This window comes from Ciconia boyciana, chromosome 9, assembly GCF_034638445.1.
Source record: "Ciconia boyciana chromosome 9, ASM3463844v1, whole genome shotgun sequence".
Lineage (NCBI taxonomy): Eukaryota > Metazoa > Chordata > Aves > Ciconiiformes > Ciconiidae > Ciconia > Ciconia boyciana.
In genome coordinates, this window is record NC_132942.1 from 8473004 (window position 1) to 8498555 (window position 25552).

The 25552-nt window shown below is 54.9% G+C and overlaps 1 protein-coding gene across 2 annotated transcripts in view; it reads left to right on the top strand.

The window, feature by feature from the left end:
- The window catches only part of LARP1 (La ribonucleoprotein 1, translational regulator), a 49243-nt gene extending 24308 nt beyond the window's left edge, over positions 1 to 24935 (top strand). The window contains exons 3-20 of one of the 2 annotated variants that reach the window (XM_072873641.1): positions 6751 to 6812; positions 8467 to 8532; positions 9335 to 9506; positions 10122 to 10253; positions 10453 to 10596; positions 11311 to 11473; positions 11762 to 11906; positions 12117 to 12291; positions 13172 to 13341; positions 13646 to 13999; positions 15224 to 15347; positions 15952 to 16157; positions 16253 to 16359; positions 16744 to 16895; positions 17205 to 17349; positions 17592 to 17701; positions 18203 to 18330; positions 18920 to 24935. In XM_072873641.1, the coding sequence (XP_072729742.1) occupies positions 6751 to 6812; positions 8467 to 8532; positions 9335 to 9506; positions 10122 to 10253; positions 10453 to 10596; positions 11311 to 11473; positions 11762 to 11906; positions 12117 to 12291; positions 13172 to 13341; positions 13646 to 13999; positions 15224 to 15347; positions 15952 to 16157; positions 16253 to 16359; positions 16744 to 16895; positions 17205 to 17349; positions 17592 to 17701; positions 18203 to 18330; positions 18920 to 19141 (2777 nt within the window). In that variant the 3' untranslated portion in view covers positions 19142 to 24935. The remainder of the gene's footprint in view (positions 1 to 6750; positions 6813 to 8466; positions 8533 to 9334; positions 9507 to 10121; positions 10254 to 10452; positions 10597 to 11310; positions 11474 to 11761; positions 11907 to 12116; positions 12292 to 13171; positions 13342 to 13645; positions 14000 to 15223; positions 15348 to 15951; positions 16158 to 16252; positions 16360 to 16743; positions 16896 to 17204; positions 17350 to 17591; positions 17702 to 18202; positions 18331 to 18919) is intronic. The other variant, XM_072873642.1, reaches the window with a different exon arrangement.
- Positions 24936 to 25552: the final 617 nt, after the last annotated feature.

Below are 25552 nucleotides of genomic sequence, written 5' to 3' on the forward strand. Positions count from 1 at the left end.
AGAGCTGGGAATATAACTCAGGTGCCCGCACTCCCAGCCTGTGACAGCGCTGCCCTGGCATGCTGTATTGAACCTGCCTTTACCCCTGGCCTCTCTCCCTGCACTTTTCCAGGGCAAACTCCTGAGCTCTCGGAGCCTGCCTAGGACACCCAGGTGGGAGTGTTCTCATGCTCTCTGCAGAGCTGTCAGATGCCCTTTTTGAAGTTATTTTTAGTGAGTGATCTTTGCAGCAGTTGCAGAGCTTACATTGCAGAGAAGTGTAGGCAGCTCCCTGCTTCCTTTGCTGTTACAGTAGGGCTTGTAAGGTGGAGCTGTCTGCTGAGGAGCTGCAGAAAATTGCTTGGAAGGCTTTGAGCCATGGTGCCTGCAGCTTGTCTCTTGCTCCAGCTGAACAGGCTTCCCACATCCTTTACAAGCCTGAATCCCGCTCAGCCATGCAACTTAAGGATCTGGTCTTCTGCGTTGTCCTGACCTTGCCCATTCTACAGCAGTTTTTCTTGCAATGTGTAAGAAACTTTTGATATTGCAGAGGTGTTGCAAATATTCCTCCTACCTTTGTAGACAAGGCCAGGTGCTGTGCTGCCAGCTGGGAGCTGTGAGACTGTGTGCTGCAAGTGGTGGGGCCAGCTGTGGTTCTGTGCAGTCCCCAGGAGCGAGTCGGAGCCCCTGTTATGGAGACACTGATTCCTTTACGCTGGAAAATGTCGTTGTGATAGTGTCTCACTTAAAGCTGTTGGAGGACTCCATCCCAGTGCTCCCTTGATTTCCCCCTCCACGCATGCACCTACGGCTCTACCTCCCACCAAATCACGGTTGTAGCTGGAAAATGTTGCAAACCTAGAGGAGGTACAGTCTGCATGCCCAGTTTGCCCCTACCCTTGCTGGTTTTGTGTACCTTATGATGTGTTCAGCAAAACGTGAGCATGCCAAGCAGTCAGTACTAGAAATCCTAGGCTTTTCTGCTTGTGCATGGAGCTTTGGAGGCAAGTGTTTCCCATCTCAGTCTGGCATTAGCTCTGACACGTGGCTGAGGCTGGTGCTGGGAGCAGCTCCTTGGGAGGCAGGCAGAGGTGGAAGCTACTACTTGGTCTCTGGGGGTATCTGCCCCTCTGTCTGCACAGAGGGGTGCTACCAAATTGCTCTCTGGGGAGACCAAGGTCCCCTCTGTTCCCCTGTGCTGAGTGTTACCATCTGCCCGTGCTTCCAAACCCCCTTACAGTAAGGATGTGTTGCCCACCACTGCTGTCTTGCTGATGAAGAAATGGGTTCAGCAACCCTGGGTGGTGGGCAGAAAGCGTTTGCCTGTGCCTCAGTGCTTCCTCTGCCTGTAACTTCAGGGGGGCTCTCCATGGGATGGGCTCTCAACAAGAAAAACTTTGAGCACTGTCTGCAGCTGGCAGGCTGCTGGTGGGAGGGGGAAGGCTGTTGTCTGCTTGGGTCACATCTGGCCTGCAGGACTGATCCTGCAAATATCTCTGGAGAAGGTGTGGTGTTGATGGGCATGTAGCTTACCAGCTGTGTCCTCTGATGGCTCAGCTGGGCTCAAATTCAAAATTGTGGAGTTTGAGTGTATGGGCAGTGATGGGTGCCATGGGAGAGCCTCCAAATCAATGTCTTGTCCCTGTTGCTGTGTGGATCAGGCTGCCCTTGGAGAGAGCTTGCTTGAGACCTGGGGGAAGGAACAGAGACAGGGTTGGTGCCCTGAGTTTCCCACATTGGCAAGGTGAGGGCACACCTTCATGCAGTTGTTCTCTGTTGGCTCCCAAGGTCTCCTTTGGGACAAGCAGGGGGATTCTTGCAGCCACAGTGGGGAGACTTGGCAGGCTTGGCTGTGGCCGGCTGCCTGCTGGGTCCCTCTTTTCTTATGGGAATTGCCTTGCAGGTCCATGCTGTCCCACCATGTCTGTCCTGTGCACTGTACACCAGGAGGGACTCTATTGCCCTCCTGTAAAGACTGAAGGAGCTAGCTACCTCTAGGGGAAATGGCTAATCCCTGGGCTGATTTTCAGTGCCTGGACAATAAGCGTGTATGTACAAATAGTGTGAGTGAGTAGTAGTCTTGGAAACCATTAGACAGCTTACACCTATCTCTACTCTTCTCAGAAGTTGTCATACCTGGGTGTCCTTTGGTTTCTCAGGAGGTTAATGTAATACCTTGCCATGTCATTTTGGCTGGGGCACTATTCCCCCTCTCACTTGCAACCTGCCTAGAGCCCCAGCCTACTCAGGGTTCCGCTTGCCCTTGCCCAAGCTGCACTTACTCTTCCTCCCCTGGAGACCTCAAAGAAGCATTGTTGGCATGGCTGTCCCCTAGCACTGGGTGTAGGCTGCAGTCCTCGCCTGTGCCAGGACCATCCCATGGAGTCCAGGGAGGATCGTTTGGAGACTGTCAAGTCGTCAAGTGGATCCTGTTGGACCATTGGGCACATGGCCTGCTGTCCTGCGTGGCACCCTTGGGCTCCTGCCAGGGCTCCAGGGAAACTGGGGATACCAGTTCAGCTCTTCCAGCCCCAGCAGGACCTGTGACACAGAGCATGCACCTCTGCCTCAGCCTTTCCAGCACAAAGTCTGGGCTCTTGGCTTCAAAACTGCCTTCATCAGCAGTTTCTCCTAGGTGCCAGGCTGTGGGCTGGAGGGGCCTGGGGGCAGGCCGGCTCCTTTCTGTTGACTTGGCTGCCAGGGAAGGAGGAGTGTGCCGTGTCAGGGATGGAGCGTGTGCTGGAGCTGAGGACTCTGCATTCCTGCTGGGAGCCTGGGCTGCTCTCTGAGGCTGTCCCAGCTGGTGCTGGGGTGCTCTGAGCCCTTGTCCGCATTGCACAAGTGGTATACCAGGAGCAGGCGCTACAGCTTTCTTGCTAGAGGTGCAGGTATTTCTGCTGTATAACACCAAGTCTCTGCCCAGCCCTGCAGATTTATTCCACCTCTTTCGCTTTCTCTAAAAATCCATTACAAGCTGCATTGGATGTAAGAAAAGGCAGGGAACCAAGCCATCGGGTGTTGGGTTTGATTTCCCCAGGTAAGGTAGTAAATACATCTCCTAGGCTGAGCACAGTGGTCCTACGGCACCTGTCCCTCCTGGGGGGGGCATTTAACTCTGGAGCTGCTGTTGCCTTGGCTGTCTGGTCCTTGTGCAAAGGCTCTTCTCCTTCCAGGTATGAGGTGTTTGCTCACCTGGATGCCCCGTGAGCTTCCTGCCTTGAGGGCCGCTGTGCCACAGCCAGACGCGCGCTGGAAGGAAAGTGCAAGGTGTCTGCACAGCATTGCCCTTCTTGGTGCTTGCTGGGCGCATCAGGGAGCGAGCGTCAAAAGCCAGTGAATGCTTTGGTTGTGCCTTGGCCATGGGAGGGGTTTGCAATACTGGCATCAGGGCCGTGGTGCTCCCACCTGTGCCTTGTCCCATTGGTTTTTAAGAAATAACCTCCTCTTGGCTAGGCAAACCCCATGGGCAAATTATCTGGTTCTGGCTGCAGGCAGCAGATCAAAACTTGAGACCTGCTTTTCTGTTCCTGGCTGTGCCAGCGTCTGCTCTGTGGCTGCAGGCAAAGTCGCTCCTTCCTTCCCTGCCTGCTGTCCCCTTGCCAGTCTCACACCACTGAAGCCCTGGCTCCCGCTGCAGCTGTTTTGTCTGTCCCCTTGCATGGAGGGGCCCTGTTTTTGGGGGGTGAAGGGGTGGTCAGGCAGTGCTAGTGCAACTGAAAATTACCTGCTGCCACCAAATAAATGCAAAAGGAGGTTTTTGAAATGCCAGGAGGTCTGAGACATGTCAGCAGCTTTTAAGGGCTCAGCTATCAACCAGGGCAGTATCTAGTATCCCTGGGTAGCAGTGCTTGTCCTGAGCTCCTGTGTGGGGGTGAGCAACACCCACTTGCTCCCTATTTCCCAGGTTGATGCAGTGACAAAGGGCAGTGGGGTTTTTCTGCAGTGGGGTTTGGCAGGGGCTCTTTTCAGCTATGCACTACAACATGTGTTGCTGTCCTTGTAGGAAGGCTTTCTTCTGAAGCTTGAGCACCTGGATTAGCCTAAAATGTGTTTTGGGCAGGTTGGGTTTGTTTTTTTAAACACTTGGGTTTGCTAGAGTCTCTACAAGGGAACATGAAGAGCAGTTTTGGGTTTGATATCCAGGAGCTTGACTACAGAATCGCTGATGGGTTGGACCTGGGGCCCTTGGTTAGGCTGGCGTGCCCTGGAGGGTGCCAGGCATGCACGGCTTCTGCTTGCCATGGCTCGTGGCTCTGTGGATGGTGTGTCTGTCTGTCTATCCGCTAGCACAGTCACACCCCCTCAGTCTCCTGCCTTGGTCTGAGCAGTCTCCACCATGACTTGCAGATCTCTATTCCATCCACACTGTCGAGAGCCGCTTGCAGCTCCCCCTCCTGCCTTGGTCTTAGCATCTCCACCATGACTTGCAGATCTCGACTCCATCCACACTGGCAAGAGCCGCCTGCAGCCCTTGCCGCGGCGCTGGCCTGGCTGCACTCCCTGGAGCAGCCTCCCTGCCAGGCTGCAGCTTTGCTTTGCTTTGTGTTTTGTCTTCCCGCAGTGCTCTGCAAATGCTAATTAGTCTTCTCAGCACCTCAGCTAGATAAGGGATCCCTGTTCCTATCTTGAAGATAAGGAAAGCAGCAGAACTTGTTTCAAACAATCTCCTCCCTCCACCGCAAAGATGATGGAGTCCGTGGCATCCACCCCTGCAGCCTGTGCCCCCGGGTCCTCTTTCACTAGAGGTTGTGAGGGGGCCTCTCTTTGACTGGTCCCCAAAAAAGCACAAGAACATCTATGGCCGTGAGGCTACTGAGCTGGAGGAAAGGGCTGGATGCCATTGCCATGAGCCCTGGGGCTGCAGCGTGGTGGGAGCAGGCACCTAGGTGAGATGCTCACAGTGAGAGAGGGAGCCCTGCTCTTCCCCCAACCAGAGAGATTGGTGCCTAATCAGGCTGCAGAGCAAGTTCAGTTGTTTTTTTTTTTCTGTGGTGCCAGGCATGTCAGTGCTCTCAGAGCAGGCAGGGGTGCTCCGTACCTGTGGAAAACTGGGCTGGCTGTGGGTTTGTGCTGTAGCACTTGATGCCTTTTGAAACTATATTTGATTGGTGACATCTGTGGGTGTTGAGTGGAGGATTTTAGGGGCTGTTTTGAAACCACTTGCTCTTCCTACACTAGCTGGAAAGTTTAAAAGCGTTGTGGCAAGCTTTGTGCCATGGAACCAGGATTCTCAATGAGGTGCATGTGGAATAAATGAGGGACATGTGGGACTGCTGCTGCTCGTGGGGGGAGGCAGTGCAGGTGGGCTGGGGAGGTCCTGGGGGGAAGGGGGAGGATTTGGGGATCCAGCTGAGAGCTTGGGCTCTCCCAGGGGTGAAATCCTCATGCAGAAGCCTTAGGGAAGGGAACCAAGGAAGGGGAGTGCATGTTGCTCCGTCATGCCATGTCTGACTCTGCTGTATTGACACTTTTCAAAGCCTCCAGCTCTGAGCAAGGCTGGACCAGCAGGATGAATCATAGGAGGGGGATTGATTTTGATCACCTAGCCAAAGTTGTCCTGCCTTACGCAGGGGGTCAAAGCCAGCTTTGAGTGGAGCTGGGTAGGCTATTCAGGGTGTTTCCTGGGGCATCCCCGGATAGCCTCTGTCATTCCTTGAGGCTCTTCTCTTCACCTCCCTCCCACCCTCACCCCCCACCCCAGTCAGGGTGCTTTTCTTTGAGACAAAGCCAGCAGAGTCAGCAGAAATGCTCACTCCTGCTGGGTGTGTGGCACCTGGCACAGTCTGCCCCTCGAGGCAGGGGCTGGTGGGCTCTCCTCTCCCTGAGGAGCACCGCTGTCGTGGAGGAGACCCTCGTACGTGGTCCTCATGGGGCTGGTTTGTTAGGCAGCAGCAGGCTGCTCTGTTGGCCTCTGTGCGTGCCCTGCATGAGCCTGCTCCTCCTGATCCAGAGACTTTGCAGCCAAACCTGGGAGGGAGAAAACATTTCAAACAGAAAACGTTTCAAACAAGTCAAATTCTATTTACTGCTTGTAAGGAGGTGGTGTGAGAGCAGGAGCCAAGACCAGGTCATGGTGGGGCTGAGGTCTTGACTTGCTGCAAGTCTTGTGTGAGATCCATGGTGGTGTGACCCTCAACAGTTGCACTCCTATACCTTAAAACACCCTTAGAGGCACTCAAGTGCCTAAATACTTTTGGCTGTAGCAGGATTTAGGCAATTCCCAGATCTGGCTCCTCTCTGTACGTTCCCTCTTGTGAACTTGCTGCCCTGTGCTGGGATGCACTGGAGATCAAAGCATGAGACTAGCAGTGCCCATGTGCTGCAGGCTTGCATGTGCCTCCCCAGCCACATCTGCGCGGTGATGAGCTTTGCCTGTTCAAGGGCATGTTTGTTTTGAAGTGCGTAACAGCAGATCAAGTTCCGAGTGGTGCTTTACAGAGCGAGCTGAACTCCTCGCCACCCCTCCTCCCTGGCTGGCAAGGCCAAGTGGGGAGGGCTTGGCTGAGTCAGGGAGTGCCTTCCTGTGGCGGGATGGGGTTAAAGGTCCATTTCTTACCAACCTGGATTGATCAGGAGTCTTCTGATCTTAATGGGGCCTTTCTGAGACCCAGATCAGAAGCTGGCTCTGTTTTCTGTTTACCTTTTCCTCTTAGTACCCCTTTGCTGAAGGGGGAGCTGGCTTGCTTCCCACCTGCCTCCCTCCAGAGGTAACATTTCCACAACCCTCAGCTGTGTTTTAACAGTTTTGTTCTCCTCCTCCTCCTCTTGCAGAACATACAACTCCTGCGAAAGTGGTGAGGGCTGCCAACCCAAGACAGCGGAAAGGAAGCAAGGTAAGGCTGTGCCTGCCACCCCCCTCGCTGGCCTTCAGCTTCTGGTGCAGTTGTCAGCACTGCATGAACATCTTGAGGGTCTGGTGAGCAGACTGCTGCTTTTGCAAGCCTGATTGTGGAGGGGTTGACATGCCTGCTTGGCCACTTCCAAGAGCGTGGACAAGAACATCCTGATTCTCCATCTCCTCTTCAGTGTTTCAGTGGTCCTGCATGCTGCCTGGACTGGTTTTCTGCCTAGCCAGGCTAGGGGAGACCTTCTCATCTCCCCTCTTGCTGGGAGGCACTTGAAGCACAGTGCTGGATGCAGAAAGCCTCTCCCCCCACCCCAAGGACCCCCCAGGTCCCTTGTGGGCTTAGCCAGTGCCCTGCTTTGCAGTGCAGACAGGGTGGTGGTGTGATAGAGCACTGTGTCCGCAGGTCCTTTCTTCCCTGTGCAATCTATTCTTTACTGGCACACAAAGAGCCAGGGTAATTGATTTCAAAGAGACTCCTTTGGAGGAACCAGGACAATCTGTTCCAGGGGATCAACATGTGGTGGAGGGACAGTTGCTTCTGAGGATGTTGCATGCAGTTGTGGCACAGCTAGGGACATGGGCTGTTGGTGTTGGCTCCCAGCAGCCAGTGAAGACGCATCTGAAACTTAATATGACTTATCTATTCCATCTCAGGGAGGAGGGCCCTGGGGATGGAAGGTTCTCCTGTCTGTGACACAGGCATGGCCATGGACTGGAGGTGGTTTTCCCAGGAAACCTGCCTCCTGGGCAGAGGAGCATGGCACTTGAATGTAGAGACATGATCTCACGGGGGGCTCAGTGACTCCAAATTAATTTAGAAATAACAACCCCACAGGGGCAAGGAGGAGTTTCTGTGCCCAGATAATCTGAAACTCAGTGCCCAGCCATGATTCATCGTGTACCTGGGCAGCCGTTTGGGTCCTTTCCTCTCTGTCCTGCAGGTCCTCTCTGAAACCTGGAAGAGGTAGAAATGATGGTAGTGGCCAGGTCACTTATTCAGCAGAGAAGTGACTGGTGGTCCCCCATGTGGCCCTGGGGTGTTTGAAACGAGGGAGCTCCCATCACCATCAGATACCTGCTTGAATTTTACCACCAATCCTACTACATGATCCCTTTGCTTTGTTGTTGCCAGCACTTGGTTGCAGTTGGGCACTTAAGTGAAGCTGTGCCTGGCTGTAACCTGCCACTAGGTGGAGGCAGCTTCTTTAATGGGATGTGGTTGCTTCAGGTGGATTTGGGATGCTGAAAGCTGTGTGCTTTCCCTGTCCAAGGGGCAGTGCCTATGATGAGTGAGTTACCTTGGGTGGCTTGGTGCCAAATGCTGCTGCTGGGGCAAAAAGTTTGGTGGGAGCTGGGAGGCTGGTAGCTTGTGGGGCTGGTGGCAGCCTCATTATAATCCCTGATAGACATAAATTTGTCTGCAGTTATTTGGGATTAATTTGGGGGCCCTGCTTGGGTGGGGAGAGGGACTGTGTATGTGCAGCTTGGGTGTCACCCCCAAACCTCCTGGGGACAGCTGTCTGCAGGACAGTGGTGGGTGGTGGCTGTGACAGCGTGGCTGGAAGGGCTTCTGGCTGCTGATGGAGGGAACAGCACCTGCAGCTTGTGCGCTAATGAAAGCCTTTCTCTTTGAATACAAGGTTGGTGACTTCGGTGATGCCACAAATTGGCCAACACCTGGAGAAATAGCCCACAAGAGCGTCCAGGTGAGAACACAGAATTTCTCCAGTGAGCAGGATGCGGCCCTTGCAGACCTCCCTGTCCCTCTGCGATGCTGGGAGCGCTGGCTGAGCCAGGCCATTTGGGGTCCTGAGCGTCAGCGTAGAGGCAGCCAGGAATAGTGTGCAGGGGATTTCCTTTTAGGGCTGCCCCGTGTGTTGGGCTCCCTCCCTCGGTGCTATTCTGGGAGCCTGGAGCCCAGTCTAAACCTCTGGACTCGGTGAAGCAGGTAGGGCAACTCCGAGACCCACTCTACTTAGGGCTGCTCAGTGCAAGAAGGGGCCTGGGCACAACACAAGACTTCCATGGGAGAAACTGAAAACATGTATGAGAACAGGCTAGCGTGCCTGAAGGGCATGGCCTTCCTTTCCTGCTACAGACGTGGGTGGTGTTGAAACCTTTCTATTTTTGGATGCTGCTTTGCCAGCTCTTGGCTGTCTGTCAGGGCATGAGGGTCACTCACCCTTTTGCCATTGGGGCAGTCCGGTCCTGTGTAGGACACCCCCATCCTGGAGCACCAGGCCTCCCTGACAGTCCATCTCGGTAACTTCTGTGCCTGGGGCTTGTGTCTCAGCTCAAGCACTTCCCAGCATCTGTAGAGCCCCTTGTCCTGCTCAGACATAAGCCCTTCCCCAGGAATAGGACAGCTCTGGGGAGGCACGGAGCAGGGATGCTCCCAGCCTAGGGCAAGGTCCTCCTGTTTCTGCTCCTGCTGGGACAGCTAGGGTCTGCCTTCAGCTCTTCGTTTCTCCCACCTCTCACATCTTTCCTGCACTGGTGTGTCTCCAGCAGCCGCACAAAGCGCCATCCCTCCGGAAACTGCCTGTCAAGAAAGACATGAAGGAGCAGGAGAAAGGGGATGGGAGCGATGGCAAAGAGAGCCTGAAAACCAAATCAGATGAGTCCGGGGAGGAGAAGAATGGTGACGATGACAACCAGAAGTCAGCCCAGAAGAAGAAAGGTAAGGCAAGACCTGGCAGGGACAGTACCCTGGGCTCAGCCTGTCTCCTCCTCTGTGACCCACAGCCAGGTGGGAGCATCCACCACTTTCCCTGGGGGCCTTGCTGTGGGATATGGTCCCAGTGCAGGGACAGCTGCAGCGAAAAGGTGTTTGCAGGCTTCAAGGGGACAAAGTGTCATTTTGGTGGGAGCAGGGTGGAGCAGGGCCCAAGTAGGGGCATCCATGTGTCTGTCTGGGGAGCATGGCAGTAGTCTGCACTCTCATGTGTGCTCCGTGGTGGCACAGAGAAGCCCCTGACTGTGCGTTGCATCAGCCATGGTTGACACGTGGGCTCAGTCTGGCCTGAGCCTCGGCGCGCAGAAAGGAGCAGAGGAAGGACAAGTGCCGTGAAGCAATAGGGAAATTTTGTGTCATGTCCCTCCATGCCCAAGAGTCCTGGTCAGAGCCTTTCTGCTTCTAGTGAGGCCTGGAGGGATGTCTGAGGACAGGGTTGGTCCAAAAGGCCCCCCCTGCTCTCTCCTCCATGCGTGGGGGCTTTGTGGCAAGAGGGGGCTGCGGGGGAGGAAGCAGATGCTCTCTGAACCTTTGTCACACCCAAACCCTGTCGTTTTGCAGGCAACAAACACAAGTGGGTCCCTTTGCAGATAGACATGAAGTCAGAGGTGCCTAGGGACAAAACAGCCTCTCGGAACAACCGGCAAAACGAGCAGCACAGGCACCCCTCCAACAACCGCAGTGAGCTGAAAGGTGGGGGCTCGGGCTGGGCACCCGCTCTCCCTGCCCCCCGGCTGTGGGACAGAGCGAGACCTGATGCCCACGCATGGCATGGGGTGGTGGGGATGCTTACTGTGTTCAACAGGGCTCTGGGGGTAGTGGGCTTGCTCCAGGGGGGTGCCTTCATCCCATAACACTCCTCCTCCTGCCTCTCCTTCCCCATCTGCTGCAGGCTGGCACCCGGACAACAAGCACGAGCGCAGCTGGCAGGACCACGACGAAACCTCCAGCGTGAAGAGTGAGGGAGGAGCTGTGCGAGGGACCTTCCGGGGCCGAGGCCGGGGCCGTGGCAGGGGCCGTGGCCGGGGCAGAGGAGGTGATGACTGTATGTGTGGTCTTGTGACAGCAGGGAGGGAACAGGGCATGTCGAAGTATGCAGGGCTCTGTGTGTGTGTGAGACCTGGGGCTCCAAAGCAGGCTGGGGAGGGCAGAGTGCTGTAGGGATACAGGGAAATATTGTGACGGGTCATCCCAGATGATGAATAATTTGCTTTTATTAAAAGCAGCTCAACTTTTCTTAGTATTTTAATAAAGGTAAATGTCTTTCTGCTAGTCAGGCCAAGCCCTTCCACCTGTTTTCTGCCCCTCACAGTACCTCTGTGTGCAGGAGTTGAAGCATGCTGATACTCTGCATAGGCTTTATGTCATGCTGAGAGTCAAGCAGGAGTCGTTGCTTGGATGGGAAAGAGTGTCTGCACTGTCATTTAGCAGGGCAGTGTCTGTGCTAACCCTGATACAGCTTCATTGTAGGGCCTTCGTGTGCCACCTGGGCTGCCCAGTCGCTGCTGGGTAAGAGGGCTCCTGGCCTCTCTTTTTGGCTTGGTGTGTTGAGGCTTCACTGGGATCCCTTCTGCGGCAAAGGCTGAGATGAGGGATCTGGGTCAGTGATGCCCCATTGTGGGCTGCCATGGGGACCCTGGGAACAGTGCAGAGGGAGCTATTTGTGCGGGAATCCTGGCCCCATCTGGCAGCGCAGCCTGTCTAGCAGATCCCAGGAGCTCTTGTGCTGACCATTACTGGTGTCCCACAGGGCACTTCGACTACCAGTATGGGTACCGGAAATTTGAGGGCTCGGATGGCTCCCGCACCCAGAAGTACGCTAGCAACATCACTTACTACTTTGACAACATCAGCAGCGCCGAGCTCTACAGCGTGGACCAGGAACTGCTCAAGGACTACATCAAGCGGCAGATGTAAGCACCACCTCTTCTCCTTGTGTGAGTGTTGACTGGTGGCGACATACTCACAGATGCCCTCCCTAGACACTGCATAGCTAATCCTCTGAGTAGGGTTAGAGCCAAGGTGTGTTGACTCTGTGCCACGCAGCTTACAGCACTAGCTTGCCCCAAGTCTGGGCTGCCCCGGCTGTCTCTCTTCAGCCTTGCAGTAGCAGAAGTGTGTGTGTGGGGGAATTATTTCCTCAGGAGTGCCCAGAGGAAGGTGGCTTAGAGCTACCTCTCACTGATGTGTTGTCCATACAGAGAATATTACTTCAGCGTGGACAACCTGGAGCGAGACTTCTTCCTGCGTCGCAAGATGGACTCAGATGGCTTCCTTCCCATCACCCTGATCGCCAGCTTCCACCGCGTGCAGGCGCTGACCACCGACATCAGCCTCATCATCAAGGTGAGGGAAAGATTAACTTTTCTGCTTCTTGCCACCCCTGCCTGAGGCCTGTTTTCTAGATGGGCTATGGGTGAGATACAAGTGGAGCCTTCCCTTGTCCTTGACTTGCTCTCTCCTCCTCTTGGTCCTCCTAAGGAGGAAGGGCTGGGGCTGAGCCACTCAACGTGCCAAGGCAGGGCCCTAAGTTAACCAGGTGTCACTTGGTTCCAGGCTCTGAAGGACAGTAAGGTGGTGGAAATTGTGGATGAGAAGATCAGGAGAAAAGAGCAGCCAGAAAAGTGGGCTCTGCCTGGCCCTCCTATGGCAGACTACACACAAACAGACTTCTCACAGTTCATCAACTGCCCTGAGTTTGTGCCCCGGCAAAGCTTCCAGAAAGAGACAGGTGAGCACTGGGGGAATGTGGAGGGAAGTGTGGGATGCAGTGTTGGTACTGCAGTAGGGCTGAGACCCTGAGAGTCGGGAGTGTTCCCTAGGGCAGGGCTCTGCCGTTTGCTTTCTGCTTGCTGGTGGGAGCTGGTATGGGCTCTGTCCTCAGGCCCTCGGAGTGCTGCTGCCTCTGTGCATGGGGAGATATGAAACAGACTGAGTCTGTGGCTTCTCCTCTGTGGGGGCTGAAGGGATTCAGGGAGGGTCAGTCCTGCTGGAAGTCTATTGGCTGTGCCTGGAAATAATCTACCACTGCTGGGCAAAGCAGAGGACACTCATGAACCCAACCGTTCCTTAATGGATGAGGAGATATTGGGCACAAATGGGGCAGCAGGTATGGAGCTGTCAACTGAGTGCTGGGGAAGAATCTGCTGTCCTTCATGCTCCTCCTTGCCCCCTGCTCTTGTCACGCCATCCCATGGGGGCTGGCGGGAGCCCAGGGCTGGGTCTGAGAGGCCAAGTGGAGGATCTTCTTGGTGCTGTCGCAGTAGTTTTGGCAGGAGAAGATCTGTTCCCACTGGCTCCAGGCTGCCTTGAGAAGATTTCCCCGATAGCAACAGAGTCACCATCTGCTTTAGGGCTCTGTATCTCTGGGATACTGTCACCTGCAGAGCTCTGTGGCCACCACTGGCACCTTAACTGGACACTTCCCCCCTCCCTGCCCCCAGCATTTGTGGGCAGTGTGCTGGGTAAGCCTTGGCCACTGGCTGCTAGCTAGTCCTGCAAGCTGTGCCATGCTGCTAAAATAACTCCCTCTTCTGTCAGGTACTTTAAATACGCAACCCCCCAGGCTCCCTCTCTCCCTCTAAAGCACTTGTGGCTCTTGTTGGCTCTAGAGTCTGCTCCTGGCTCTCCGCGTCCCGCCAGCCCAGTCCCCACCAAAACAGAGGAGGTCAGTAACCTAAAGACGATGCCCAAGGGCCTGTCTGCAAGTCTGCCAGACCTGGATTCAGAGACGTGGATTGAAGTGAAGAAGAGACCTCGGCCCTCCCCAGCCAGGCCCAAGGTAGGTGGTGATGTAGGAGCTGTTGGGGTGGGGGTCTCCCAGTTGTCTGGGTGACTTGAATCATAAGTAGGCAGGATTCAGATCAAATAAGGTCTGTCGGTCATGGGAGTGGTGTCCTAGTCTCTCCTGGCCCTATCTGACACCCCTTGGAGCCACTTCAGTGGTGTAAATAAGGTGTTCTCCCCAGATGGGCAGCTTCTGGCTGTGGTAAGAAAACACAAGGCAATAGTAGGGTCTTCAAGCAGTAGGCTTGTACTGCTATGTGGTCTTTATACCGTGTGGCACTCTTGCCCCCTACCTGTAGAAACCAGAGGAGACAAAGACACCGCAGAAGCAGAAGGACCAAGATGAACCTGAGGAGCTAGACTTCCTCTTTGATGAGGAAATGGAGCAGATGGACGGCCGCAAGAACACCTTCACTGACTGGTCAGATGAAGATTCGGACTATGAGATCGACGATCGGGACGTGAACAAGATCCTCATCGTGACACAGACACCTCCTTACCTGCGCCGGCATCCTGGTGGGGACCGGACTGGCAACCACACATCTAGGGCTAAAATGAGCTCAGAGCTGGCCAAGGTGATCAATGATGGGCTGTACTACTATGAGCAGGACCTGTGGACAGAGCAGTTTGAGCCAGAGTATTCACAGATCAAGGTGAGAGCAGCTGATCCAAGGAAGGGAGCCCATGTGGGTGTGGGGCTCCTCATAGGGAGCTTCGTGTGCAGCAGACTTGGCCGCCTTGGTGGTGTGGGGTGGAAAGGACGGTACAGTGGGTTACAGCCCACTCATGGGGTAGAGCTAAGCTGAGATTAGTCCTCTTGTAGGGCTTGGAATTCCTGGCTCCCAGTGTCATGCTCTGCTGTGTCGGGGATAAACACAGCTCTGTAATGTGGCATAAGGCTGCAGCCAGGTAAACAAAGTGCCAGTAATGAGGTGACCTGGAACATGGGATCCATTGCTCTGCTGTCTGCCAGGGTCTTGGAAGGCAGTGCCAGATCTGTGGAGGGAACTGGGTGTCTCTGCACTGTCCGTAGTGCCCAGTGCTCCATGGCACGGTCCCTTGGAGACCACATTTACTGGGGATGGGTTCATTGATGGCTGGGCTGTACTTGGCCTGTGCTCTCCCTTCCTTTGCTGCCAGTTTGCATAGACTTGGGCTTTTTATAGAAAGTCCATCTGCTGCTTTGAAACATTTGAGTCCCAACTTGGTGACTCTCACAGTCGGGGACTTGCCTAGGCTCGTTCAGCAACTGAAGTTATTTTGGCTGCAAGGTAGGATGGCCCATTGGAGCTACCAGCTGGGCTCAGTGTTCCCACGTCTGGTATCTGGCACATTGCTGAAGCAGTGCTGCTCTTTGAGGTGGCAGAAGCTGAGGGGGTGAGGAGAGCAGGTGACAGAGGGACAGTGTGTGCTGGGGGTATGGGTCCTTCTGATACATGGGAGTGTTGTGCCCCACTGCTGGTGTGGCAATGAGGATGCAGAGAGGAGGCTCTAGGGATGCAAGAAGGCAGCGGGGGCAATGGGGTCCTGGCCAAGCTTGCCTTGAACTGTGCTGCACCGGCGCTGATGCATGTGGGTGAAAGCCTGAAAGAAGTAAGTGACGGTTAGTGGAGCTGCCTTGTAGGATCCCTGAAAGCTTGGGAGCAGCGGCAAGTGGCTCAGATCTGGCCCATGCAGGGTTCCATTTTCTGTCTGCTGCATCTCCCCTTCCTACTTCTGCACAGCACGTTTCCCTTCTGGGCTCCGAGGCCTCGTGGCTGCACTCGCTGCCCAGCCTCATGGCTGTTGCACAAGCAGAGCGGTGGTGACAATGAGTTGATGGGATGAGGGCAGAAGAGGGCAATTGGTTGCTTCATCATCTTCCTCTTCTAATGCAGCAAGAAGTGGAGAACTTCAAGAAGGTGAATATGATCAGCAGGGAGCAGTTTGACACCCTGACCCCAGAGCCCCCTGTGGATCCAAACCAGGAAGTCCCTCCTGGTCCCCCCAGGTTCCAGCAAGGTAAGAGATAAGGGACACAAGTGGGTGGGACTGAATTTGTCTCTATTCCTCCTAGTGAGAGGTCCTCGGAGGTTGGGTAGCAGCTGGGGAGAAGGAATTGGGGCCACTGGTATGTGGGATTATCTTTCCCAGAGCAGTACTCCTCCAGCTAAATGTTTTGGGGCTCCAGAAGAGGAGGCCCAAAAGCAGAGGTGTCCCAGCAGAGTGAGGAAACTTTGGCAGACTTTGATGTAGCTCCCTGAATGTGACTTTTCTTTTGGACCCTCTCAGAGTACCTGGAAGGCAGCTGCCCACTGGGCCTCACTTGCCTGTGTGTGGGGCCTGGTGTCCTGTCCTTCTGGGGATGGGGGATTTGTCACTGCTGTTAGCCACTGGGAAGCAGATACCTTGTGGAATCTCTGGAAGCTCAGTCCTTGGATCTGCTGCTAGGCTTTGGGCTGTCTGGCCAGGCTGGATTTGAAGCTGCTTGTCTCAGAGGGCTGGGAAGTGTCCCTGTGTTCCTGCTCCTGCTGCTTCCCATCTGCCAGATGGGTGTCCCTTGGCTGTAGTGGTCCTCTTGTGCTCAGAGCTCAGCTTAACCCAGCGTGGGGGGTTCTGTCTGCAGTACCTACAGATGCTTTGGCTAACAAGTTGTTTGGAGTCCCTGAGCCTTCAACCATTGCCCGGTCTTTGCCTACGACTGTACCAGAATCGCCCAACTACCGCAATGCCAGGACGCCCCGGACCCCTCGCACGCCTCAGCTGAAGGACCCAACGCAGACGCCCCGGTTCTACCCGGTGGTGAAAGAGGGCAGGACGATAGATGCCAAGGTGGGACCAGGGCTGGGGTACGGGGCGGGAGCTGGGGTTTCCCAGTGGGGCCTGGGGAGGAAGGGGACACGTCCCTGATATACCATGTCTTGCAGACTCCGCGGAAGAGGAAGACGAGGCACAGTTCGAACCCCCCGATGGAGTGCCACGTGGGCTGGGTGATGGACTCTCGGGAGCACAGGCCCCGAACTGCTTCCATCAGGTACCGAAGATGGGCATGTGGGGTCACGGAGGAGCCAGAAATGGGAAAGGGGAGTGAGTGTGGGAAGGAAGAGGAAAGGCAGCATCTGGTCTTGCAGGGGAGGTCTCATGTTAAGTGGCTGCAGAAAGGACTGGGATCCAACTTGTTCCTCCTGGAAGGAGCTGAGGAAAGTCTGAAGCCTTGGAGTAACAAGATGAGACTGTTGGAAACATCGGTTCCCTTCCTAGTTGGATACCTCATGGTTCAGGTCCCAAACCCAGAGTAGACAGTCACAGGGAGCTGGTGGGACCAAGAGACAAGTGCTGTGGGGTGGAGCGTGACCCCAGTCCACTACCAGCTGGGTGATGCCAAGGAAGGGGGTTGATGGGAGTCTCTTGTGCTCAGCTCCAGCCCCTCGGAGGGGACCCCGGCCGTTGGAAGCTATGGCTGCACCCCGCAGTCCCTGCCCAAGTTTCAGCATCCTTCGCATGAGCTGCTCAAGGAGAATGGCTTCACGCAACACGTCTACCACAAGTACCGTCGGCGCTGCCTTAACGGTAGGGATGCTTGCACCGCAGGGCATGGGGCAGGATGTCTGTGCTCCGCTGCGTCGGGGGGCAGGGTACGGCTGCAGAGTACGCCCATGGAGATGAGCAGGGAAATAAGCAGGGTCCTACAGGACAGCCTTGCTGGTAGCTGATGTTTCCCCACAGTCTGTGGCGAGCGTAAGCTGTGGCTCAGGGTGTCCAGCACTGGGACTGGGTGTAGTCACAGTGCCATAGGGCCCTCTTGTACATGAGCCCCTGTGCAGAGCTGGCTCCCTGGGAGAGGATCTGCCTTGTAATCATCCCCTATTCCTGAAACAGAGCGGAAACGACTGGGCATTGGTCAGTCCCAGGAGATGAACACGCTCTTCCGGTTCTGGTCCTTCTTTCTCCGAGATCACTTCAACAAGAAAATGTACGAGGAGTTCAAGCAACTGGCTGTGGAAGATGGGAAGGAGGGATACAGGTAGGAGAGGAGAGGGGCAGAGTGGCCTTTCCTGGGAGGGGAGTGAGGGGAGAAGGATTCGGCCTTTTGCAGGGCTCACAGCAAAACAAAGGCAGCATCTCTGCCTTCCTCAAAGGTAGGATTGGGGCCACCCTCAGTTGCCTCCTGCTGCTGGTACGCAGCAGGGCTCTTGCCTCAAGAGCCTGTCTGCCCAGATGTTGCATGCAGCGGTGTCTGAGCACCATGTGCTACTCTGTTCCCAGGTACGGTCTGGAGTGCCTTTTCAGATACTACAGTTACGGGCTGGAGAAGAAATTCCGGCCAGACATATTTAAGGACTTTCAAGAAGAGACCATCAAGGATTATGAAGCTGGTAGGTGCCTCCTTTGGCCTCCTCTGGGGCTGGCAGCAATGTAGCCTAGCTGCATGGCTGCTCCTGGGCCTCTTCTCGTGACATTGGGGAAGCCATGTAATGCTGTACATTAACATGTGTGACTGGGATCAGCTGGACGTCCTATTGCTCATTTCACGGGAGAGGGTTGAGTGGATGCTCACCGGCCTGAAGACTGCTGAGGGGATGGAGGGGGGCAGTGGGAGGCTGTAGCTCTCCCAAAACATTTCTTTAGAGGTACCAGTTCCTCTAGGCTTTCTCAAGGCCCTGCAGTGGTTGAATCTTGTCACCACCACGTCAGCCGAGCCTGGGGACATCCCCTGTTAGGAGGCCTGCCCAGTGCTGATGTAGGTTGCTTCCCTCCAGGTTCTCCATCTTGCCTCAGTTGTGCCCACCAGTGGGACAGGAGGGTCTGTGGGGCGACCGGGGGGGAAGCCTGGAGGAAGGGGTTCTGATGTCTGGTTTGGTTTTCTTCCCCTCCAGGACAGCTCTATGGGCTGGAAAAGTTCTGGGCCTTCTTAAAATATTCCAAAGCCAAAAATCTGGACATTAACAGCAAACTGCAAGAATACCTCAGCAAGTTCAAGCGCCTCGAGGACTTCCGAGTGGATGTGAGTAGACACAATGCCTGCACCACACTGATGGCCCCTGCAAACACGCCTCAGCCCCCTCCAAGGAGGATTTTGGGGACTGGTCCCCAAGCAGCGCCAGGCAGGGGAAGTCAGTGACACCTAGTGTCATGCCCTATCATTGCAGCTGGGCCAGGAACAAGCTGCAGGGTTTGAATATTGGAAATGCACTTCAGAGCAGCTCTGTGGGGAATTGGATGAGCCCATCTTCCCTGATGAGCTGAGCAGGGAGGAGGAAATTGAGTCTTCATGGCTTGAGTGGAGCCAGCGTTATGTGGAGCTTTGGCTCCCAGACTTCTGGACTGTGCCCCTGTGTGGGAAGGAGGTGCCCAAGCCCAAGTTGTCACCCTTGTGCTTGGTTGGAAGTCAGTCTGTCTTTCTGTCAGCAAATCTGACAGCAGTAGATTTGGAGAGGAGGGCAGCTGTGTGCTTGGGACAGGTTCCTTGTGGGTCAGGGAGAGAGGTTGCAACTAGAGGTTTGCAGGAAGGCTGGCTGTTCTCTGATCCAGGGGGAGGGAGGGCATCTGCATTTGGAGGAGGCTGTGCTGATACTGGGGTGCTTCTCTTCCAGCCACCCATGGGGGAGGAAGGTGGACACAAGAGATACCCTACGACGTCAGGGGGAGATGGCAGGAAGCGCTACCCATCCCAGTCTTCCAGCAAAACGGTCAGCCAGTGCCCATCCAGCCAAGCCCACGCCTCACCCAGCCAGCCTGCACAAGAGGATGCCAAAAACCTGAGCCAGCAATCTCCCACCCCGTCAGCTGCAGAATCGCAGACAGTGGGGAAGTAGAGAGGCTGCAGCGTCTGCTTCCTGCCAGGGAACGGGGTGGGGTGGGTTGGTGGGAGACTGGCTCAGAGAAGGGGAGACGTGAGGGGGTGGGACAGGAAGGGAGCTGGAAGGTGGGTGCCCAGGAATAGGCTGCTTGGGAGAAACTTCAACGCACACGATTTTTTTTCTCTTGTGGCTGGAAAGCAAAGACGATCTGCATCTAAAACACCATTTTGCTATTACAACCCTGACCAGAGCCAGACCTGCTCACAGCAGACCCACCCTTTGCTTTCCCTTCCCTCCTCTCCTGTGCACACACTCATGTCTTAGTGTCTCTTCAAAAAAAAAAAAAAAGTTCTGGCTGGGTTGGAAAGGGGAGATTTTTTTATTATTATATATATATATATCAAGTTTTAAATTATTGCTAGAAGTTTTGTCTGGATTTACCAAAACAAGTCTGCTCTGTGCGGCCCCAACGACTCCCCCGTGTGTCCCTCCCCTCAGACCGCAGGGCAGCCTGCTCAGGAAGCTTGGAGGAGCGAGGTTCCCCGATGGGGGACCGAAGCCGCAGCATGTCGTGATGCTGCGGAGCCTCTGATCTCCGTGACCTGGCTGATGTCTCCCATTCCACGTACGGCGGTGCCTCTCCGACACCCACTGACCGTTGCGACAGGAGCATCGCCCTGTTCATCCTCCTGGTCCCTCCTCCCCAGCGTCTTCACCTCCAATCTTCCCGGGGGTCTGGCTCTCCCTCCACCTGCCTCTTCCTTCCATCACGGACAATTTGGAAGTCAACCAAAGGACCTTTGCCAAGGATAGGCTTGTTCTGACCCCTTCTTGCGAGGATGGCTGGTGGGAGGCCGGCAGGCACCTGGACTCAAGCCTGCGTGGACGGTGCACCCACTGCCCCAGGAACACCCATCGCATACAAAGACAGGACTTTGCCGAAGGAGGTTTTCTCTTCCTTTTCCCTTGGAAAAATGAAACAACAACAACAAAAAACCCCACAAACCCCTCTAAAACAACAACAACAAAAAAAACTCTTTAAAAAGACACATCTCCCTTTGCTTTCTTCCTTGGAAATATTATTGAAGAAAAAGAAAAAAAAAAACAAAAAACCCACAAAAAAAAACAAAAACAAAAAAAAAGTTGCCTTATGGTGGAGCTAGGCGGGGAAGGCTCACTGGCTTCTTGCACCCTGGGGCACACTGGGCTCTCGGCCCCCCGGCCCAGAGACTCCTCATGGCATTGCTGCCGAGCTGATCTTCCCCGCGGCCTTTCCTCTGACCCTGCAGCTCACTTGGATGCCTCCCCACATCGCGGAGACCCCTGATTCTTGTGGGGGAAGGTGCCGAGGGCAGTCAAATCCAAGACTTGTGCTTACGAAGTAGTTGAAGCAGCTACGTTGTGTATATACCATTGTAGCATCCTCCCTGCGACAGCAACTGTACGTGCTTGTGGCCTCGCTCGGACCCCCCATGCCCTCTCCGGGCAGGCTGGGGTGGGAGTTCGGTCTGCTCTGTGCCTCCAGCATAGTCGGGGGGTGAGCGGGGAGATCTGTCACAGCAGCTGGAGGGACTGGTCCTTGCTGTGAGCAAGTGGGAGGGCTGGCGTGTCCCTGGTGCCGCTTAATGCTGTAGCCTGGCAAGGGAGTGACACAGCCCCAGGGAACCCGTCTCTTGCAGCTGTCACTGGCCCAGTGCTGCTGGTGGGACTTGTGCTGGGTGCGAGCAGGAGACCTGCCCAGCAAAGGAGGGCTCTCGCCTGGGTTTCCTTGTGCATCATGTCTTAGCGGGGGCTGCGTGGAGTCTTCCGCTCAGGGCAGCGTCGTCGTGCGTCTCCGAGGGCTGAGATAACACCGTGCCGCTCCTTGCTTGGCTGAGGCAAGGGGATGGCTGCAGAGCTGCTGTGGCATTTACTTGGTTCCTCTACCCAGCACCGGCTGGGCTTTGGCAGGCAAACCCTCCCCAGGCTCGTGAACTGCATTCCCTCGCAGGGGGTGTGTGTCAGAGGGGCGAGATCTGCTCCTGAGGCCCAGAAGCAGCACTGGAAAGTCATGCTCCCACTGTAAGGGAAGAAGCTCCTTTTCAGCCAGAGCCACTTGCCTTGCTGCTGCTGTGCTCCCTCTCCTGGGTTGGGATACCTGCTTTGCAGTTGGCTTGGTTGTGACTCTGGCACTCCATCCTCGTGAGCTGCAAAGCGTGCTCCTGTGCATGGTGTGGAGCGGGCACCGCAATGGGCTACTCAAAGATGCAGCTAATTGCGTTACCCTCTCTGCAAAATCACAAGCTGGTAACGAACAGCATTTTCCCAAAGTACCCAGTTGATCCAGAGCTGTGCCTCGTAGCTGGGAGGAGGAGTCATCTCTCCAGGGCTGTCCCTGTATGGCTGCGGGGGCTGGTGGATGAGAGCAGCCAGGAGCTGAGAGCGGAGATCAAGAGGGTGATCTTGGGCAAGTTGTCGATCGGGCAGTGGCTGTGGATGCCTCCGGGGCCCTGGCTGCAGTTATCACCTTGCCAAACTGACACTGCGTTGAAGATGCTGCTTTAGTGGGGGGTGGGGGGGAGGTGGGCTGGTCCGTGTGGAGCAGCTTCGTGAACTGCTGCTAGAACTGAAAGCACAGCTGGGTTTGAGTGAGGCTGGGTAGCTGCTACTTCGCCATTTTCTGGTGGTGTGATCCTGCCCTGGTCTGTTCGCCCCTGCCACGTCACCCTGCAGCTTTGGTACCGCTCACAAGCCCGATTTCAGCATGCCAACCTGTCTGAGCCTGTGGCTTGCTCTGTTACAGCAGCAGTGCTCTGGGGTTGCAGGGTGGTAACTGGGCAAGACGGGCAAGTAACACTTGTACAGTGCTGTGGCTGTGACTGTTATTTCTGGATTTCCCCTCTCTCGTGAGCCGGAGTCAGATCTCTGAGGTTATGGATACAGCCAGGTTTGCCCATGATTTGGAGGAGCCTCGAAGGCTGGAGATGGGGGTCAATCAAGGACACTGGAGATGCGTTGCTGGTTGTTTGCAAGTGGAAGCGGGTCTGGACGTGCCGCGGGTGGTCCTTGCTGCTGTGTCCCTGTGCTCCTCTCGTTGGTGCATGTTCTCGTTTGAAGCCAATTGTCTGCATTTTAGCAACAAATGAAATAGGAAATGAGGAGGAATGAGCTCCTGCTGTGGAGTTGTTGCTTGTAGAGCAGACTGTGTCATTGCTTGGGTGGTAGAAGAAGTAAGAAATTTCCCAGAGAATTTCCCAAAATCTGAATTGATTTTAAATTATTTTTTAATTTCTAAGGCTGAGGCTCTAGTCTTGGCACGGAAGAGTGTTTCCCCCCTCTGCTGAGTCAGTGGTTTGTCACATCAGTGTGGCTGAGGGCCCTGCGTGAAACCCCCCTGTTTCCCAGGGGAAGGTGGGTCAGAAGAGCAGTCCCAGCGGTCCTGCCGCCCTCCAGATTTGCGGACTGTGTGCCTTGTTTTGCTGTCTGTCTGTCAGCAGTGTAGCCAGGGAGCAAAGGAAAGACGGACGTGACAGCCTAAGGCAGCTGTTGCTTGCTCCTGCCCGTCTTCCTCCAGGCTGAGGGAACGTGGGGCCGGTCGCTTCTGCTCTCTGCAGGGCAGATGCCCGCTGGTCGCGGTGTGGGTGGTGGCAGAGGGCAGGCAGCTCCGCCGTGCTCTGGTGACAGGGCAGCATCCTGCACCCTTGTGCTGCGCGGTGGCCATGGTGAGGCCGGGGCTGCAGCGCATGTGGTCAGTGCCAGGCAAGGAAGGGCTGACCGCAGCAAGGCTTTCCCTTGTCTTACAGCTTGCACAGGGGATGGGTCTGCAGAGGCACTTTCCCTCTTGCTGCATACAGAAGGCATCGCACACAGCTCGCTCCACCGCTGGATAAGGGACTGCTGTCCAAAGAGGGTTCTGCTTTTTGAGGAAGCTCTTGCCCTCCTGCTGAGGAGGGAGTTTGGCCTTGCTTTTAGCTTGGATGCTTCACCAAGATCATGTTTTGTGCTTTTTTTTTTTTTTTTTTAATTTTAGGGGTCTGAGTGATCGGGTATGCATACTCCTGTGAACGCTGACCCATCCCGCAGCTCGTGAGGGCTGCGCGGTGCTGGCACCCAGCCACCAGCACAGCCGGAGGGAGCCCCGGCTGCTTTCAGAAAGGCTGGTGGAGGCTGTCGGGCCTGCAGGCAGAGCAGGGGGAGCGCTCCCCATCTCGCCCCTCCTCTCGGGAGGTCCCAGGCTGCTACAGCCGGGGCTCCTTGCCGAGGTCCAGTGTGTGTCAGCCTGTCTTGGGGATGGCAGGCGGTTGTAACGGGTACAGAGCTTTGGCGTGGGGTCAGGAGTGGAGGTGGAAGGTGTGTTTTGGAGGAGGCTTTGTTGCTTTGCTATGCTCATTTAGGGGGAAAAAAAGGAGAATTAAAGTAATAATGCTGCTGCTCTGTTCGCCTGTCTGTCCCTCTTCCTGCTGCCCCCCTCACACCCCGATGGCGGCTTGTCACTGTAGCCCTGGGGGTCCCTTGAGTTTCGGCAACTGCTCGTCTTGCTTGGGACTGGTTGACTGTACTGTAACAAAATGATGTGTTAACCTCAGTATCCTGCCATGTGTCTGTACACGTTCAGCATGGCAGTGCAGAGGGGGCCTTCTAGCTGTTAATGCCTTTCCAGTTATTTTATCAAACGGGGAAAAAAAAAAAAAAGGAAAACTGTAAATGTAGCAAGCTGTGTTTGCAATGCTTATTTTCTCCTGTCTCCTCTGAGACTGGTTATGTCACTTTGTCACTGTTTTGAAATGGATGTTAGGCTCTTTTTGAGAGGGTTGCTACACTTGATGTTAAATGCCTCACTGACTTTGTTTTTTTTAAAGGTTTCCAATACAGGTAATAGATGAATGACTTTTTTTTTTTCCTTTAAATAAAATGTTCATCTCGGTGGCGTGGAGCGGGTGGCTGGAGGGCAGCGTTTCAATGAGTAGTTTACAGTTTCACTTTCTGCAGACACTTGAACATAGGACCGATGTATCTGTGACAAGCACATCCCTTTGGTGGGAAGCTCCAGAGGAGCGGGGAGCGCCCTGGGTGCCAGCCAGCCCCCTGCGGCGTGCAGGAGCATGCTCGGGTCAACCCCGGGGTCCCCGCGCTGTCCCCCTGCGGCTCGCTCTCCAGCTGTCAGCCCTGCACGGGGGCTGGCTCGTGCCGGTGGTGTCCCTTGCGGAGGGGGGTGCTTGGCACCACTTGGTCCCTCGAGCCTCCCTGGTGCAGCCCCGCTCCCCCTCCTCCTCTCCCAGCCTGTCCCGGTCCCGTTGGGGTTGGAAACCTTTGGATCTGTGGCTCAGAAACCCCTGCTGAGCTGCACCCCGGCGAGGGTGGCCCTCTGCTCGCTCGCCTGGAGCAAGAGGGCTGGTGGTTCGATGTGCTGGCCCTTCTCAAACCCTGTGTGTCCCAACCTCAGCCTTCTGTTTCCCAAAACTAGAAAGTGTGTGCAACCTTCTTCAGCTGCATTTATCGTAGAGACAAACTTAAAATGACTCATCACAGACCATGTATCACTTGGGAGGAAAATCTTGTTAATATGGCCCGCTGTACATGATCCATCTTCTGTCGATAGTACATAATCTTTGACCCATGTGCTAGGATCATCATCACATATAAAAGGAAAAGAGAAAAATGTAAAATACTTGAATGAGAGCTTGTATTATAACATTAATATTATTCAGAGTATCTGCTTTCTAGGCTGATGTGATTCATTATTCTAGTAATGCTTTAGTCCTTTGTAATTTGTGGTAATTATGCTTTTTCCTTTTTAATACAAAAAAAATGTATAAAAATAAAAACTTCAAAAGACAATGCAGCCTGGGTTTTCTGTTCTGCTGACTCACCCTCCCCAGGGGGCTGTGGGTGGATGAAGGGGCTGGGTTCATCCCTGTGTGGTTGTAGGGACTGGAGGACGGTGGGGGAAGACAGTTGGCTTCTGTGGGTGGAGCTGGGCTGGCAGCAGGCAAGTGCAGCGCAGGTCAGCCCTGCGTGTCCTCTCCTCAGAGGACTTGCTTAGGACATGGGTCTAGCAATGGTGAGAGGCAGGTGTCATTTTGTCCCAGGCCCCCAGACAGGCTTGAGACTTAAAAAGTTCTTGGAGAAAATTTGCAGCATGTCTTGAGATCGGTTGTGTAGATATTTATGGATGTGCATAAAGGTATGGGTGCTTTTTGTTGAGTCCTTTCTTACAGGGTTTTGCTGATCTCCACACAGGACAGCCACGAGTTTTTGTTCCCTGGAAAGTCTCTTTCCGTAGTTTATTATTGTACAGAGCTTGTTGGTTTGGTTTGTGCCTCCTTTTGGTGAGCGGGGAGCGGGATGAGGCTCAGCAGGAGGAAGAGACGTACCAGGGCTTCTGCCATGTAGCACATCAGCTCCCAGCTCTGCTTCCCTGTCCCGTGACGGGGAAACTTGCTTTGT